Source organism: Aythya marila (assembly GCF_965140915.1).
Source record: "Aythya marila genome assembly, chromosome: 20".
Taxonomy (NCBI): domain Eukaryota; kingdom Metazoa; phylum Chordata; class Aves; order Anseriformes; family Anatidae; genus Aythya; species Aythya marila.
The window spans coordinates 11,257,839-11,273,575 of NC_139061.1; the positions used below are offsets into that span (position 1 = coordinate 11,257,839).

A 15,737-nucleotide genomic window follows, 5' to 3' on the forward strand; every position below is an offset into this window, starting at 1 on the left:
GCACTCCACCTGCCTCACCTTAGTGCAACTTTCAAAGACTTGGAGCCATGATACTTGGAGCTGATGGCCAGCGCGTTCTCCAGGAACCGGAGGGACAGGTCATACTCCATAACCCCGTGGAGCACCAAGCCGATGTTGTTCTGCACAGATCCACCAAGCACAAGTAGTCAAGTAGGCGTTCATTAAGGCCAAATCAAAATATGCATTTACTGCTTCATGAATACCAAGACTGCACAGGTATTTTCTGCTTGAAAAGGCTCGAGCTGACAGGTCCCCAGCAGATATCTCCAGCACCTGACGTATGACTGGAGACCGCTCTCTCCCTCGGGGACTCAGCCCAAACCAGCCAGCCAGAAGAAATAAAAGGAGCCTCACCGTCCTTGGAAATATTCAAGAGCTGCCTGGACATGGTCCTGGGCACCCTGCTTGTGCAGGGCGGTTGGACCAGATGAACCCAGCAGTTCCCTCTGATCTCAGCCGTTCTGAGGTCCTGTGAACCCTCTCCACCTCACGTACAGGAAACAAGGAACGGGCTGAATTAGGCCAAGCATTACAGGTGCTCAAGTCTACATCTCCAGTGTCCCAGCAGAGAGCTCCAGCCACAGAAGGCTGACCTCCCATCTCCCCAGCTAAACAGTCAAACTCCTTTTTTCTTCTAATGGTAGTAATGTTTTGTAACCCAGGGATGAAGTGCCTAAATGCACAGTTCAAATAGCCTGGGTGTTTTGAAGTCCAAGAGATTTCTTAAGGGTTAAACTCAAAGACATTGACTCTAGAAGATTACTTACATCTAAGAGTGCCATTTCTGGGTGATCCTCCCCAAATACCAACAGCATGAGGTAGCGTGCACGATACAGTAAGTTTAATGCTGTAGAGAGTTGGCTGTTTGCAAAGCAGTACAAAGCAAGGTGCATCTACAACAAAAATAACACAGCATTGATGTATTTTTATCACTTTATAAAACAAATTGATATCTCCTTTCTACTCCCTTCCTCAGTTGCACACAAATATAAGTATTTTCATTTATAGCTAAACAGATTTCAACTAGTCAGAAAGGTTACAAGTCTACTGGTTGACTTACAGCTATGCTAAGGGATCCACATAAAATACACTGAAAAACAGCCAAACAGTTTAATTGCAACATCTCTTATGCACCTCAAAAATATTTCAAAGTTGACCTGTATTTATATGATATTCTGATTGTGCTCTTCAGGGGGTTCTTGCCTTTTTTTTTTTTCCAGAACTAAAGAATATATATATAAGCATTCAACAGACAAAATCCCAGAAGTCTAAACTGAGTAGGACAAACACTGATCGTATGGGATGCTCCTGATGCAAACAATTTCACATACACCTTACAGAATCAAAACCACAAAAGTGGAAGATTCTGGTAAGAACAGCACAGAAGAAACTGCAACTGTTTTCTAGATTCAGACATCAGTTAAGGCTCTCAGAATAGGCACATACCCAGGGTGCTGCTTCTCCCCCAGTATCCTGTGTACTTACGTATTCTTGAATTGTGTTGGGATGTTCGATACCCAGGACCCTCTCACTCATTAGCACCGCTTTCTGCTGATTACTTAAGGCCTAAACAGAAGAGAAGATCCAAACACAAGTCACACAGATGTTGTGCACTTGAGCAAGCAAGCATGGGGAAGGAACAGGAGGACAAACAAACCCTGTCTGAGACTTTTGCTTACCTCTGAATAATCTCCCATGATATAATTGAGACGAGCTAGCAGCCTCAGGCAGGCACAGATTTCTACATGCATAGCACCATACACATTGTTGAACAAGTTTAAGGCTTCATTGATGAGCTCACAGCCCTCCTTCAAGAAACCTGAAAAAATACATATTCATCTACGCATACATAGTAAATAACCCCTAATGCTACTGGAGAAGCCACGCATGTGGAGCGAGCTACGTGTGGCCGGCAACAACAGTAGTGGGCTATGGAGCTATAGGTCACTGCCCTGTGTAAGGTTTGAACCCCAGGAGAAAAAACGTTGCTCTACATCCATCCTTGCTCACAGGTGGTAACCTTGGATCAGCTGAGTGCTTCAGATGTTTTTGGAGACCGTGACTCTCAGCTGAAACAGGGTAGGTGGGGGACACCCTGGCGGAGGGCAGCAGCCCATGCCACACATACCCCACTCTTCCTTTCATCAGCAGTAGCCTCAAGAGGCAAAGGCATGCTGGGTCTGTACCTTGCTGAACCTTTGCTTGCCCGCTCTGGAAGAAGTGGAAAGCATCTGAGGCTTTGGGGTTTACGTGCTTCACTACAGGGAAGATGTTGAGAATGTCCTCCTCTGTGAAGGTGGGCTTGTGCCTGTTGTCGAAGTTGTACTCTTTCAGCAGTATCTGGAGGAACAAAAAAGACAGGAGGAGGTCACAGCCACCACTTCATGGGTGCTTAGCAAGAAGAGAGGAGAACGAGTCTCGAATTCTGCATATGGATTTGGTCAAAACATCTCCTGTATCATCACCTGGGGACAGTGCTTTGAAAGGTAACGTAGGCGTGCACCACCACATACTGGTGGTAAGAGCTCCACACTGCAAAGCCATGGCCATGCCAGTGCCAGGGGAAGCCCATCCAGCCTAACTTACACACACCCCCTTACAGGAGGGAGAAGGCACGGCTGCAGGGAGGGAAACACCCTGCCCCTCAAGTGAGGACAACCCTGAAGCCCTGCTCTGCTCCTTGGATGGGGAGAGCAAGGTGTGACGGCTTGGACTGTTAGAGTTTGCCACAGGAATCACGGTCAGACCAGCTGATCTTCCACGGGAAATGCACCACCAGTTCACCCTACAAGGCAACTGGATTTGAAGTCTCCTTTTGCAGGACTGGCCCCTGTATTCCAGCATTAATGCCATGAAGACCTTTAGGGGCTTGCACCGTCTCCCTGACAGGCTGTCCCTGCAGAGCCATCTGTGCTTCACGCTTCTCAGAACAGAACACAGTGGGAGGGCAGAAAATAAGTGGATCTTACTTGGACTCCAGTTTTGAGGGAGATTTCACGAAGGAGGGTGATTTTCTGTAGATTATACACCTCAGCTGCTTGGTCAGCGTTCTCACTGCAAGAAGCAAACACAGGCTTGAGCTCCCAGGGAAGCTGCTGCTCAAGACCTTCCCCAGGCGGCAGCGTATCAAACACAGCTCCCCTTGCACCCAGCTGCTGTCTGAGACCAGTAACATGCTGGATGCCAGTGGTCTATTACAGCTTACAGAGCTGCACGTCACCACTTCTGACTGAAACCCTCTGTCTTCTCTTCCCAGCCCACTGCAGGGTCTGGGTGCAGGCCTGTACATCTGAGGGTTTCAGCTCCAGGTAAACACTAAGCTGGCCCCGACACGAAAGGGGCGATCGCTGACTTAGCCGCTAGTCGCGATTTCTCTCTGAGGACCCCGTTTTCTTGCAACTTCAGTTGAACATCTCCTGTTTGCGCCTGCCAGCAGCCTCACTGGCCTTCTCCACTTCAAATTCAGGAGAGGCTGTCCTTGTTTCTTAGGAATATAGGCTGCTTTCAGCTTAAACCATCTTCCATATATACAGATATATGTTGCCTACGCTGTTTTATCTCGCTTTGTGCTCCCCCTCTGCACCGCTAAGGAGAGCTTTCCCCTTCTCCCCTGGGTTTCCTAGCTGCCTTTGCCTCATAGGCTTCACCTCACTCCAGATTTCAGCTGCGCTTCCCCCTGCTGCTCTTTGGCTGATTTATCTCCATTTTAAGGCCATAGTAATTCCTCAAGAGTACAAATTTATATCCAAACAGAAAACAGATCAAAAAGGCGGGTCTTATTAGAGAGCAGTACGAGCTACCGACGTGTGGTGAGAGGTCAGGTGCAAGTCAGGGCCGTTTGCTTTGCTTACCATTCAAGACTAAAATCGAAGTAGTTCTTTGCTTCTGAACAAATATTCTTCCAAAGCTCCTGAGGGGTCATGCTGGCCCAAGCAGTGTTATCAGCATTTCCAAGGTTCCTGTTTTTCCTTTTCTTATTCTTTTTCTTGGAGACCAGCTCATCAGCTGGAAGATGGGCAATGGGATTTGGAAAGGAGCTTAGAAAGCAATTGAGGAAGTGGCTGATGGCTGCTGATAAACCCGACAGCTCCACGCCCTACAGCGAGACACTGAAGTCAGTCATGGAATACACCTGGCAGCACAGAGGCACTACGCTGACCCTGAGCCTTGCACAGATCCAGTCCTGCCAGAAACAGGGAAATCTTCCAGGCGAGGAAGAGGCAAATATTTGCAAGGGGAACTAGCACAGACAGAATTATGTAGATGTAAAGGTGTACACACACGCACAATATACAGTTCTACTTCGGGCTGCTACTTGGGACAGAAAAACTAGAGAGTGTAAAGATTTGTCACTGGAATAAAACCAGGTGCATTGCTATGCCACATACGTACAGGTATAAAGATGCATTACTGCACATTTAATTAAGAAAAGCTTCTTAGAATGGCAAAAGCAACAGAAAAGGCATTACTAGCTGTGATTTCACATTTATAAGCCTTCAACGTAATGAGTGAGAATCTAGGGAAGAAAAGCATGAATGATTATTCTCTGGGAAAACTACCTTCAAGTGGGAACTTGTTTTCCCTCGCACGCAGGCCTATGCCTATTTTGGCTCTAATAAGGTTGTACTTCCTGTTGCTAGGAGACACCCATGAACTCTCTAATGAGAGAAGAAACTCAAACAGCTCTCCCTTTGTAAAAAAAATCATTAGAGAGAACACACAAGGCAAGAGGTTAGACTGCAGGTCATACCTGGAGGTACGTCTTGAAGATGTGTTTAGCCGATCGCGTGATCAATTCACTGATGCCAATTTTCTACCCCAAGGAATACGAGAAACAGAGACCAAGTCAGTCAACAGTAACAATGAAGAACACACTTTTGCTCTGAAGTGGGCTTTTACCAAGATCTGCAGAAGGCACGCTGCTCAGTTCTCACACTTGGGCACAGAACTGCTCTGCATTCGACAACGCTCCCAGGGCTGGAGAAGAGCCCTCTGCTCGCCCATGGGCGAGATGCCCACCAGCCACACCACGCTGCAGAGCTGCCAGGCAGCCACGTCTCAACACCACATTCCACCTTGACCCAAAGCCTTGCCAGGTATTAGAGGCTTAAAAAAATGCATGGCTTAAAAATCCAGCTGGGTGCTGCCTGCTACTACACTTGCGAATCCGTGAAGCATTTTTCTATCCCAGGAGGACACTCAAACACGCCAACATTATGAAAGCAACTAAGGAACTGGGAGTAAAACTCCCCATCCACCACTTACAAGTACTTCTTCCTCCTCCTCTTACTGAAGCTGTTTATTTTTCACAGAGAAAATTAGCCAAGTTGGCATTTACACAGGGCAAATTATGCCAAAGGCAGTTGGAAATGACAGCCCGAAGTTAAGCCTGATGCTTACAAAGATGTGATCCAGCTGAGCACGGCCAGGGGTCTTCGTGATGAAGTTGATCACTTTGCCCAGGTATCGCATGTTGATGCCCCTCTGGTGCATGGCCTCTGCTAGGGTGGCCCCGTCCATCGGGAGCACCGTGTGGTCCAGGCAGTCTTTGACCTGCAGGGTATATGCAAGCTCTGGTTACAGAAACAAACATGAAGGGGAGAATTTCCATAAAAAAAAAAAAAAAAAAAAGATTGGACTGGGGAGGGGAAAACGTGTTCACTAACAGAGAAGGCAATTTCCAAAGATGACAAGAGACAGCCATAGAGCACAATCGAGGGGAAGGCTCGCAGCAGGCAGCCCAGAGCAGTCTGCACAAGCTCCTTGCTGCTTTTAGCGCCTTTACTCTCACATCTCAGGGCTGAATGAGCACTGTACACTCCCAATAAGCACTGGGAAACGGCGGTGCAGAGATCACCTGCCTTTGTAAAACAGCTCAGACACCACCCAGCTCCCTGGGCAGACCCAGCAGAGGTGACAGCCCAGCAAGACACCAACAGCGTCCTCCCAGCACCTCAAGCAGCACGAGGAGACCAGTGGAGGCAGGGGCAGCCTTCAGCACACAGCGTCCAGCAGCATGCCCAAGGCCACACACAAGTGGAGCAGAGCACGGATGCAGAGGACTTGTGTCTCAGGCAATGAGGACCTCTTTCCCTTTGGCATGGGCTATTTAACTGAGGTTTGTGGAACTAACAGGCTATCCCTTCTTTACGGGCCATACAGGCGCTAACTAAAACCATTTCCAATTAAAAGGCTACACGGAGTGGTACACACTTGGCTGATAAGGGGAAACGGCACTTGCTAAGTTGTGTTGCAGCGCTGATAAGAGTCATTTAATTCACGTCATGGAGTAACACCAGCTACTTTCTGATACACAGAGCTAGGACTGCCTACTTTCAGCAGCTGGCCTGTGGCCTGCCCTCACATACATGTCTGTGAAGCATTTTGCATTTATAAACTAGTGTATCAAGAACCTTGTAAAACAACACTCATCAGGCCTTTTTCTGATTCATTCCCCCTCCCTTTCTATTTAAGGATTGAATAGCTGGCCTTAAAAGCTTATGCTGACTGCAGCACTAGTGGATTTGCAGGGAGGTTTTTCAGGGAGGTACAGTTCAGAAGTTTTCCAGCAAGGAAAAGCCCCTCCTAGGTAACACCAACAACTCCACGGCCTCTTGGAGTGAAGATGAGCAATTCCAATCCTACTTCCAGTGCCAGCTGTAATATACATATTAGCAGTCACTTTAGAGAGCGTCTTAAGAAACACCAGCTGTTCCCTTCTTATCTAGCCAGGCACATGGGTTAGCACTCAAAATGCTCCAGACTTTGAGAAGGAGTTTTTAAAATAGATATGAGCAAGAAGTTTCCCAGCTCACTCCAAATCATTCGTCACCCACTGAGTCATGATCGAGGTCGGATAATACGCTACACTGTGTATGATGCCCAGGGCTAGGGAGGATCACTTTTGTGGTCTTTACTGCCACAAACTCTCAGCAATAATGTTAATCACTAATGCCAAAAGTTCTTTGTTGGAGTGAAGTGGGAAAACTGTGCTGTGATGCAAGGCAGGAAATGCAAAACCCCTCGTGTTTGTACTGGCGATACTGGTGCTGTTCACCGTACTTCATCCCCACTGCAGTAACTTGGCTGCCAGCAGGAGAGTGCAGCATTTGCTCAGGAGGTGAAGCTGATGTCCCACCATCTCAGCGCTTGCTCGGAGTGGCCAGACTTGAGGTAAGCTTTCAAAGAGGACATTACTGCTGGCCCTCAGTTCCTTACCAAGCCTGGGATCTGGCATGAGAGCAAGAATGCAGCAGCGTCCTTCAGTAGCTGCTTCTGATCCTGCACCTCCTCTTTGCTGGACTCAGGAAAACGAACACCTAGGAGGGTAGAAGAGGAAAACACAGAGCATTAACTCAAAGGAAAACTAACTCAAGGACAGAAGTCATAGAATAAGAACAGGCAACGAGCTAAAGCCATTCTGCACCGCTGGAAGCAGAAATGCTTCTTCAGAACTCTACTCTGCAACACGTTTTGATAGGAAGAGCTACCTGGTCCACGGGGCCCCTGGCTGTGCTGCTCTGTGCCCAATTGTTCTTTTCTAATGCAGCTCTTAAAGGCCCCAATCCTGCTCTTTATCTGGTCCATTCCACCTACCAACAAGTGCTGCATACAATTCCAGCGCAGAGAACTGGCTAGAGCAGGGCGGCACATCTCAGAAGATGGGCCAGCGTATACTGCGGGTACTAGAAGCTCAGAGGCTTTTGCTTTGGCACTCCAAAATTAAAACAAAGTTTTAAGCATTAGCTGCACAGTCAGTGCCAAAACACTAATTTTTACCAGCCTCAGAAGGTGTTTGTGCATTTCAAAACACATGCTCCTTTTGACACATGTATTCCAAGATGAATTCAACTACATAACCATTCCCCTGCAATTTACACGCACACAGCCTCTGCGTTCACCCCATAAACACACAGTTTTACCGTATTTCCAAATAAAGCACGCTGATTGCAGGCACAGAAAAGTGCATCCGATGCCTGCAACCCATGTATGTGTTTGAAAGGGCACTGTGACCCGCTGACCACATGTTGCTAAAACAGCCCCTGCCCTTCGCTGGGGATCCAACATCACTGATTCAACTACGACTGTTGTTTTTTGTGTCAACTACTACATTAGGATCAAATTTACTGCCCTCCCCCCAGCCTCTTTTCATGTGGTCTAGCAGCTGGAACGATGGAGAATCACAAGATTCTTGGCAACACTCTGCAGACTCCCCCAAGTGCAGCAGTGGGAGACAGCTTACTGCCTGTCTCTCATAGTTAGAGCATTACAATCAATTTAATTTTATTCTTCTCTGTATCTTTATGCTGCACAGAGAACCCTACATTATGCCAACTAGCCAAAAGCCTGTGGTTTTAGAACACACTGTTGCCTGTAGCAGGCTGCACATAGCGATCCTCTGAAGAAAGACCAGAACAAACACACATAGCTGCTCACATACCTGGTGAGAAAATATCTGGGTTAAACCGAATGTCAAATGATGTGTCACTAATGGAGCCTACAGCCTTGCAAGCATTTCGAATCACTTCTCTGCTTTTCGGATCCACTAGAGCAGGAAGAAAAATAGAATAGAAATGAATGTGGATTTCAGAAAATGACAAGCCTAGCTATTAAAGAGAAAAGTTTTGTTACTAAAAGCAGTAACGATGGCACGTTCTGCAGGAAGCCATTATAAAAACAGTCAAACGTAAGATATGTGGAAAGAAGAATAGTTGCAGAAGTGCAAAATCTGAGCAAAAGCACCTAAGATGACCTAGAAAACAAACCCTCTCCCCAACCACAGATACTCAGAAATTCAAGTCTGAGATTTCTGAAGGTGTTTGAGCATTGCACACTCCCCTGCTCTGACACAGCCCGTGCCTCTCTGCCTGCCCCAGAGCTCAGCCCTGGCTGCTGACCATGCAGACCAGCTTGCTGGCCAGGCTTCTTCCTGCGTCAGAGCTGATGGGCTTGCCCCATTTCAGAGACACACAGTCCACCTACCCACCTGCCCCCAGGCAGCCAGGGTGATTAACGTATTAGTGCGTGAACAGCTCTATCAAAAGAGCTAGAACACCATTGACAACAGAAGCCAGTACTTGTCCTGTTTAACAATGAATAATCACCCTGAGCACCCCCAGTTTGGCAGCTCTGACCAGAGACACAGCCCACCAGCACAGCAGCAGGCCTGAGCTGCTTCTGGTGCAGAGGATTAAATACCTGTTCCATCATCAGATGCAATGGTCTCAGCAAGCTCCTTAACCTGATCAAGTCCAGTCACGTTGTCATCTATTTTACCATCATCTGACTCAGACTTCTCACTTTCTGCTGTGCCATTCTCCGGAGAGGCACCATTTTCCAATGCACCTGAGCTCTCCTGCTTGTTGGCTTTCTGCTGCATCAGCTGCAGTGCAGCCAGCTTCATGAATAAGAGATACCTGCAGTGAAGGAAGAGAGGAATTCAGCACAGCAGGAGAATCCACTAAGATCGTCACTCCTCTACAAGGAAAAAACCTCAGAGCTGAGGTAATGGACCATCCAGTTTCCCAGTGCAAAGGCATAATGCACGACGCCTACCAATAAGCTTTCTGGAATTGAAGGAGTTTACATTATTCTAGTATTTATCATTAGCATATCAGAAGGGACAAAAAAGGTGGGTTTTTGTTACCCATCACAATGGGAAACTCAGCTCCTTGCAGCGGTTACAAGTAGCTTTCCAGGCACAGCACCAGCAGACAGCTCAGGAAGATTCTTACTGCCAGATGAACACAACTAGAGACAAACAGAAACCAGCAGCAATTCTGCCAGGAGACCTGAGCACAGGGAGGCCCAACCTCTGCTAGCCATAGAGCAGCAGCAGCACCCTACGGCCACAGTCCTGCACGCTGCTGGTCTGGAAGCTCTCCCAGGGAGCAGCCAAGGCGCCTGCAGGCAGGCAGCAGGACGGGGCAGGGCGCCGGCTGCAGAACTGGTTGCTCAGCGGGCAGGGCTCCCCTGCCAGCGGCTCAGGGCTCATCTGTGTGAGCAGAGCAGACTCTGACCAGCGGTGGAAGCAGAGCACCCTGCAGCCCTTCACACGGGAAGCAGGAGCGTTAACACCACCAGCCCCACATGACTCTGCCTGCCTGCTCTCAGCTCCCGTTTCCTCGCCTGCACCGAGCCAGCCCAACACCAACACACCCCACCACAGAAGTGCCTACAGCAGTTCCCACAGGTAGGTTTTTTTTCAAATGTCTGGGAGGGAGGGGGTAAAGTAGCATTCAGGATGTCTGGAGAGCCTTAAAGATAAACATAAATCCATCCCGTTCCCTAGATGGCAGGAGAACATGGTATCTGCAGGGTAAGGACAGGAAACAACAAACAGAGACCCGGAGACCGCAGAAGGCACCTCTCCCCGGCTCCCTGTAACCCTGTTAGTGTTCCTGTTTTCACCTCTCATTAAATAAGCTTCTATCATTGCACCTGCAGGGCCAAATGGTGGGGAAGCCCACCCCTGGCAGCTGTGAGGCGACGTCCCCAGGACAGCACAGCGTGGTCCTGACTTGGCCATTACCAGTTGTGAGTGGAGGAAGGGGGGAGCTCAGCTCACCTGTGCTCTACAAAGGCATCAACAAGCTCTTGCCGGAGACAGCAAAGCTTGTGTCTGTGCTGCTTGGGAAACCCCATTTTCTTACATTCCTCTGGCATCTCCTCCCCTTCAACAGGCAGGAAGTTTAGGTCTGGAGGGAAAGTGCGGAGCAGGTCCAGGATGTAGTGACGCCCGTCATTGCCAATAATGCCTTTGCACTCCACTGAGGAGCACAGCTCCACCTCCTCGTTCTTGTCATTCAGGACTTTGTGCTTCTGGATCTTAAGCGGCCTGCTGGTCTTCTCCAGCAGCTCCAGGTACTTGGGATGCGAGACAACCGTCTTGCCAAAGTCTATTGACCCATAGATGACACTCTGTTCCTGCTCCCGTTCCAAGATCCCAGGAATAATAGACTGAGCTGTCACCCTGTAACCTCTGTAATCCACCACTACAGTCCCCAGCGTGTACAGCCCTTCTACATCCACAGCATTATAGGTCCGCACACCGTTGAGATCGTTGGTAGGTGCCACGTAAGCAGCAACATCCCCGCCAAAGTCCTTATAGTGGTCACGGACATCAAAGCCCAGACTGAAGAAAATGTTGTTCCAGATGAACATCTGCATCTTGGTCTCTTCACTGGGGTTGATGGCCATGACGTTGCCATCAATGACAGCCATGGCACCTCTTGTTGCTGCTGCAGTGAAGTCGCTGTGAACCTGGAGACAGTTGGAGAGAAAGCTAGGTAAGGAAGGGATCACCCCCTCCCAGCACCTCCTTCTCAAAACTCTCTGCAAATTTCTCCTTCACTCCTCACCTCCTGATGGCCTCCAGCAGGCAGGCAGGTCAGCTGGCTTTTGCTTTTGTGAGCCTGGCCAGTGGCTTGGATACAAGCTCCAGGAGCCAAAGCATTAGGGATCACCATGGCTCAGACTCATTAGCTCTCTGCAGAGGAGGTTTAGGTTAACGCGCATCCACCCCCCCCACCCACTCGAAAGAAGGCTGATCAAACAGAACAGCAGAGGGCTGGGAGACACAAGGTCAAGGAGCACGATTCTCCCCTGCGAGGCTGGGAGCAGAAGGCAGACATTGGTCAAGCACTGGAACAGGCTCCCCAGGGAAGTCATAGAGTGCCCATCCCTGGAGTTATTTAAGAGATGTGTGGATGTGGCACTAAGATACATGGCTTAGTGATGGGACTTGGCAGGTCAGGTTGATGGTTGGACTTGACCCTGGAGGTCTTTTCCAACCTAGAGGATTCTGTGATATGCGAGAGAAAACAAGACCCCTTAGCTCGCAAACAGGGACCCTCAGCTTGCAGCTTCTAAAAGGCAGGCCCAGGTGAAATGTCTAGATGTGAGACCAGCGGCAGAGAAGGGTGTGTGTAAGTAGCTGCCTGCAGATCCCAAAGTTACCTTGAAAATGGCTCGTTCTCTCAGCAGCCTCTCAGGCAGGTTCTTGCGGGGTAGCTCTCGTGTGGTCTGCAGCTCCTCGTTCCAGTCTCTGGTCTGAAAGAGTCAAAAACTCATGGGAAGCACTACACTGTGTAGGCAGGGGCTGGCAAGCCAATGTTTGATTTACAAGGCATTTTGTGAGAGAAGGGAAGGGAGAAGGGAAGAACTCAGGGCTGTCATAACATCCAGAGGAAGTGAATTCACAGCAGGATCACTCCTTACGAGCTGCCTGTATACAAGGTCTATCCCAAATGGCTGTTGAATTAGTCCAGCTTACACAATGCAGTTTATCTGAGATGCCGGATTGCTAGCTCCGGAGTAACTCAGTGCAGATCTGGTTAACCCGCACACTGTGACGTGGTCACTCCGCAGGCAGCCACCTGCAGGCAGCCCTTCCACGCACGCCTGGAACATTTTAGGTTACGAGGCTGTGACTGAAACCCTTAGAATAGTTTGTTGAGATGTTCCAGGCCTAGCCAGCAAGGAGGAACACTGTGCTGTCTGCACAGTGCAGCAGAGCTAGAGTACAGACACGGGAGTTATAAATACTTGAGCAGAAATCCCTCCTCTCAGACCCTCAGGTACTCAGGGAAGCTGCAGCCTCAGCACTCAGCCCTCTGTAGTTAAAGAGGCTGTAGAAAACAAGGACTAATGCAAGCGTTCCTCGCTGAGCAACACCCCTCCACAAATACCAAAGGTCTGCTTGTCAGTAAAGCCAGCCGGTTCCCAGCACAACGGGTGGCAACCTCCTGCCAGGGCTCCCCCCCAAAGCGAGAGTGCTACCTGTCCGGGGATGTGCTCTTCGTAGCCCAGTCTAGAGGTGTAAGCGTCTTCGGCCCGGACACAGTCCATGGCGTGTTCTGCTTGTGGAGCTGTCCAGCTGTACACTTGGAAAGGAGTTGCTATCCTTTCAAAAGGATGTCTCTGAACCCTGAGTTGGGAGTGAAAACCATTAGGTATTTTCCAAAGAAAGATTTCTAAGAGAGCTCTCCCTGTGCTGCAACACCAGCTTCTGACAAAGCACGGAACAAGACCAGCTCTGCCAGGCAGCACAGTGGGCTTTGGGTTCCCCCATCTGAGAGCCCTTCCTGACCGCCTGGCTTGGCAGTGCCTCTCAGCAGCAGCCTAGGCAATGCACTGGGCTCTCCTCGTTCCTGTTTCCTCAGCTGCACCTCCCGAAATCCCCCCCGTGTTCTCTGCTCACCACAGACCAGGAGCAGAGGCAGGGAATGGCCACTCCCGGCCAGCCACCCCTGTTACTGGCTCTCAGCTGGTGCTGCAGTCCCTAAGCATCGTGTTGTAGCACACATCCCCTAATGAACTGAAAACGCAAGCTTCACCTAACGGCCTTCGGTGTAATCTGTCTGCTCTCAGCAGGTGCCGGAGTCTCATCTGTATTTACTTGTGGCCCAACAAGCAGTACAATATAATCATTTTTAAATGGCCAGATAGTCACACTGGTGGCTGGGAGGCCACTGCTAATTTCCAGCCCTTGTATAGTGTCACTTTCATCTTCCTAATGAGAACAGAAGCAGCACTTTTGAAAACCACACAATGTGCCTGTCAATTTGCATCCTGCTGAGCTAAGGCAGTTCATTAAGTGGACTCTAAAGAATGACAGGCTTTTGCACAGGATCCACTGTCCTGGAGTAGAATAAATGGTCCCTCTGGCAAGGGCAGGAAAATAAAACAATCTATTGTTGTTCCTTATTATTACTGTCAGAAGAACTAGAGGAAAGCAAGCATGCATGAACACGTTTAAGATAATTATTCTTTCTCTACTGTAAGCCTCTGCAAAGCCCTCACGTGTTACTTTTCCAGATACTTTATGCTTCAGCTTTTTTTTTTTTTGTTTTCAGGGAGAAGCACCTACTACCAGGTAAAGCCAGAGCCCAGGGTGCTGCCACGAGGCCCCGGCAGGCACTGGGCAGCCCCTTGCTGCACGGACTCGTGTTCCAGCAAGCACCCCCGACCATCCACCCACCAGGTGTGTGCAGAGCAAGAGGGCGTCACAACCCCTGCTGTACGAGCACGGCACCCAGCTCCACAGAGCCGGCCAGGTACCGGGGCCTCACCAAGCAGCTTAGCATCACGCTACCCAAGGGGACAGAGAGGAGAACGTTTGCTACCGTTTCTTCTGCAGAGCGGAGAAGTTTTTTTTGAAGGTAGGGCTGATCTGGTTAAGTAGTTCCACCAAGGAATGACTGAGAAAGCTGGGGTTTGCAGGTTTGGGATTGAAGTTGTATGCAGTAGACCTGCAAGAGGAAAGAAACAAGCTGTTGTCATAGCTGAGACTTCACAACCCACAGGAACTCGCTCTATGAGTGAAAGCCTTCCCAAATAAGCACCTCGTGAAAGGCCTGTGTAACACACTGTTGTCTGTGAAACAGACCAAGTGGCACGCAGGCAGGAGGACTGAGAGCCCCCCTGCTGCCCGGCTCTCACCAGCAGAGATGTGATCAGTAATTCCATACCTGGACCCAAATGCATGCAGCAGGCAGCAAATTTAATTCAGAACTTTCTTCAGCCACCACTAGGTTTAAGAGAGGCTCATATTCTCACAGGTAGGAAGGACTGATTTCACAGAAGAGCTTCCCATACGTATCACAAGGGCCTCTGCTTAGCAGAGAACCCAACTGGAATGGCACCAATGACACCAGACAGCCAGAACCTCTTAGGGTACTGAGTCTCCCTGCCGGAGGGCTGAGCACTGACCTGCCAGGGCCACAAGCACAGACTCCCCTCCCCAGCTCACATTTTGCCAAGCCCAAGCAGGCCTCTTATTCCATGTTCTTCGTGCCACTTGCTCTCTGTTGGACCCACACTTAGATGTCCATCTCTTGACTCATTATTTCTGACACATTTTATTTACTTATTAACAGATCTGGGAGGAAACCATAGAATACAAACTGTCTTCTACAAGCCAGCTTAACACAGAGCACTTTCATTTCATAATGGGACAGAATGCAGAAATGTGCTTTATCTTCATCTTCTCTTCAAATGCAGCCACTGGTACGCTGCCAGGCACTGTACGGTCAGCTTTAACAGTCTCTCATAGACACCACCAAAAAAATGGCCAGTCAAATCCGTGCCCAGGTTACAAAGTGCTGGCAGACTATACTTTTCCTTGAGGGCAAAATGAGCTAGTTACAATGGTCGGGAAGGAATTCCCTCCTGACTTAAAATACTTCAACTAGCTGATGACATTGTGGGATGTTTCACCTTTCCCTAAAGCATCAGGCATTTATCCACTGTGGAAAAATGGTACTGGGCATAACTAAAGAGCCCAATCCAGTATAACAACTCCTACAAACCCCATGTGAGCAGTGAATTCAAATAGGCTATTTTCCACAGGGGAAAGAAAAAAAAAAAGAAAAAAAAAGCAGCAGCATGTTTCTTTGCAGGTTCTTTTCCAGTTTGGTATTGCAAGCTCCCTCCTGCAAGGCCGGACAAGAGAAATCCTAGTTACTCACTGATTCAAGTAAAATCCTCTAGTGGATGCAGTGATACTGACGTGTCGATCCTCCACTGTGATCACGTATAAATACATGAGGTCCCCATGCATTTTCCTGTTGCCAGGTGGAGGGTTCCAGCCACTCATTGTCAATACCTTTAGGCACTGCAAAGGCTACAGAACACAACAGAAACAGTTCCTGTCAGTAGAAATTAATACCCCTGTGTTACAGAGACATCTGCTATACAAGCCAGAGTCCTTTTAC

At 48.9% G+C, this 15,737-nt stretch overlaps 1 protein-coding gene across 2 annotated transcripts in view; it reads right to left on the bottom strand.

The window, feature by feature from the left end:
• Positions 1-15,737, bottom strand: part of CLUH (clustered mitochondria homolog) — a 32,928-nt gene that overhangs the window by 5,197 nt on the left and 11,994 nt on the right. For both annotated transcript variants that reach the window (XM_082776260.1, XM_082776259.1), the window contains exons 6-22: positions 15,492-15,646; positions 14,148-14,273; positions 12,802-12,949; positions 11,980-12,072; positions 10,589-11,283; positions 9,220-9,437; positions 8,462-8,566; positions 7,240-7,340; positions 5,422-5,574; positions 4,772-4,834; positions 3,873-4,117; positions 2,991-3,075; positions 2,208-2,361; positions 1,701-1,840; positions 1,507-1,587; positions 789-914; positions 19-140 (exon numbers count right to left, since the gene is read on the bottom strand). In XM_082776260.1, the coding sequence (XP_082632386.1) occupies positions 19-140; positions 789-914; positions 1,507-1,587; positions 1,701-1,840; positions 2,208-2,361; positions 2,991-3,075; positions 3,873-4,117; positions 4,772-4,834; positions 5,422-5,574; positions 7,240-7,340; positions 8,462-8,566; positions 9,220-9,437; positions 10,589-11,283; positions 11,980-12,072; positions 12,802-12,949; positions 14,148-14,273; positions 15,492-15,646 (2,810 nt within the window). The remainder of the gene's footprint in view (positions 1-18; positions 141-788; positions 915-1,506; positions 1,588-1,700; positions 1,841-2,207; positions 2,362-2,990; positions 3,076-3,872; positions 4,118-4,771; positions 4,835-5,421; positions 5,575-7,239; positions 7,341-8,461; positions 8,567-9,219; positions 9,438-10,588; positions 11,284-11,979; positions 12,073-12,801; positions 12,950-14,147; positions 14,274-15,491; positions 15,647-15,737) is intronic.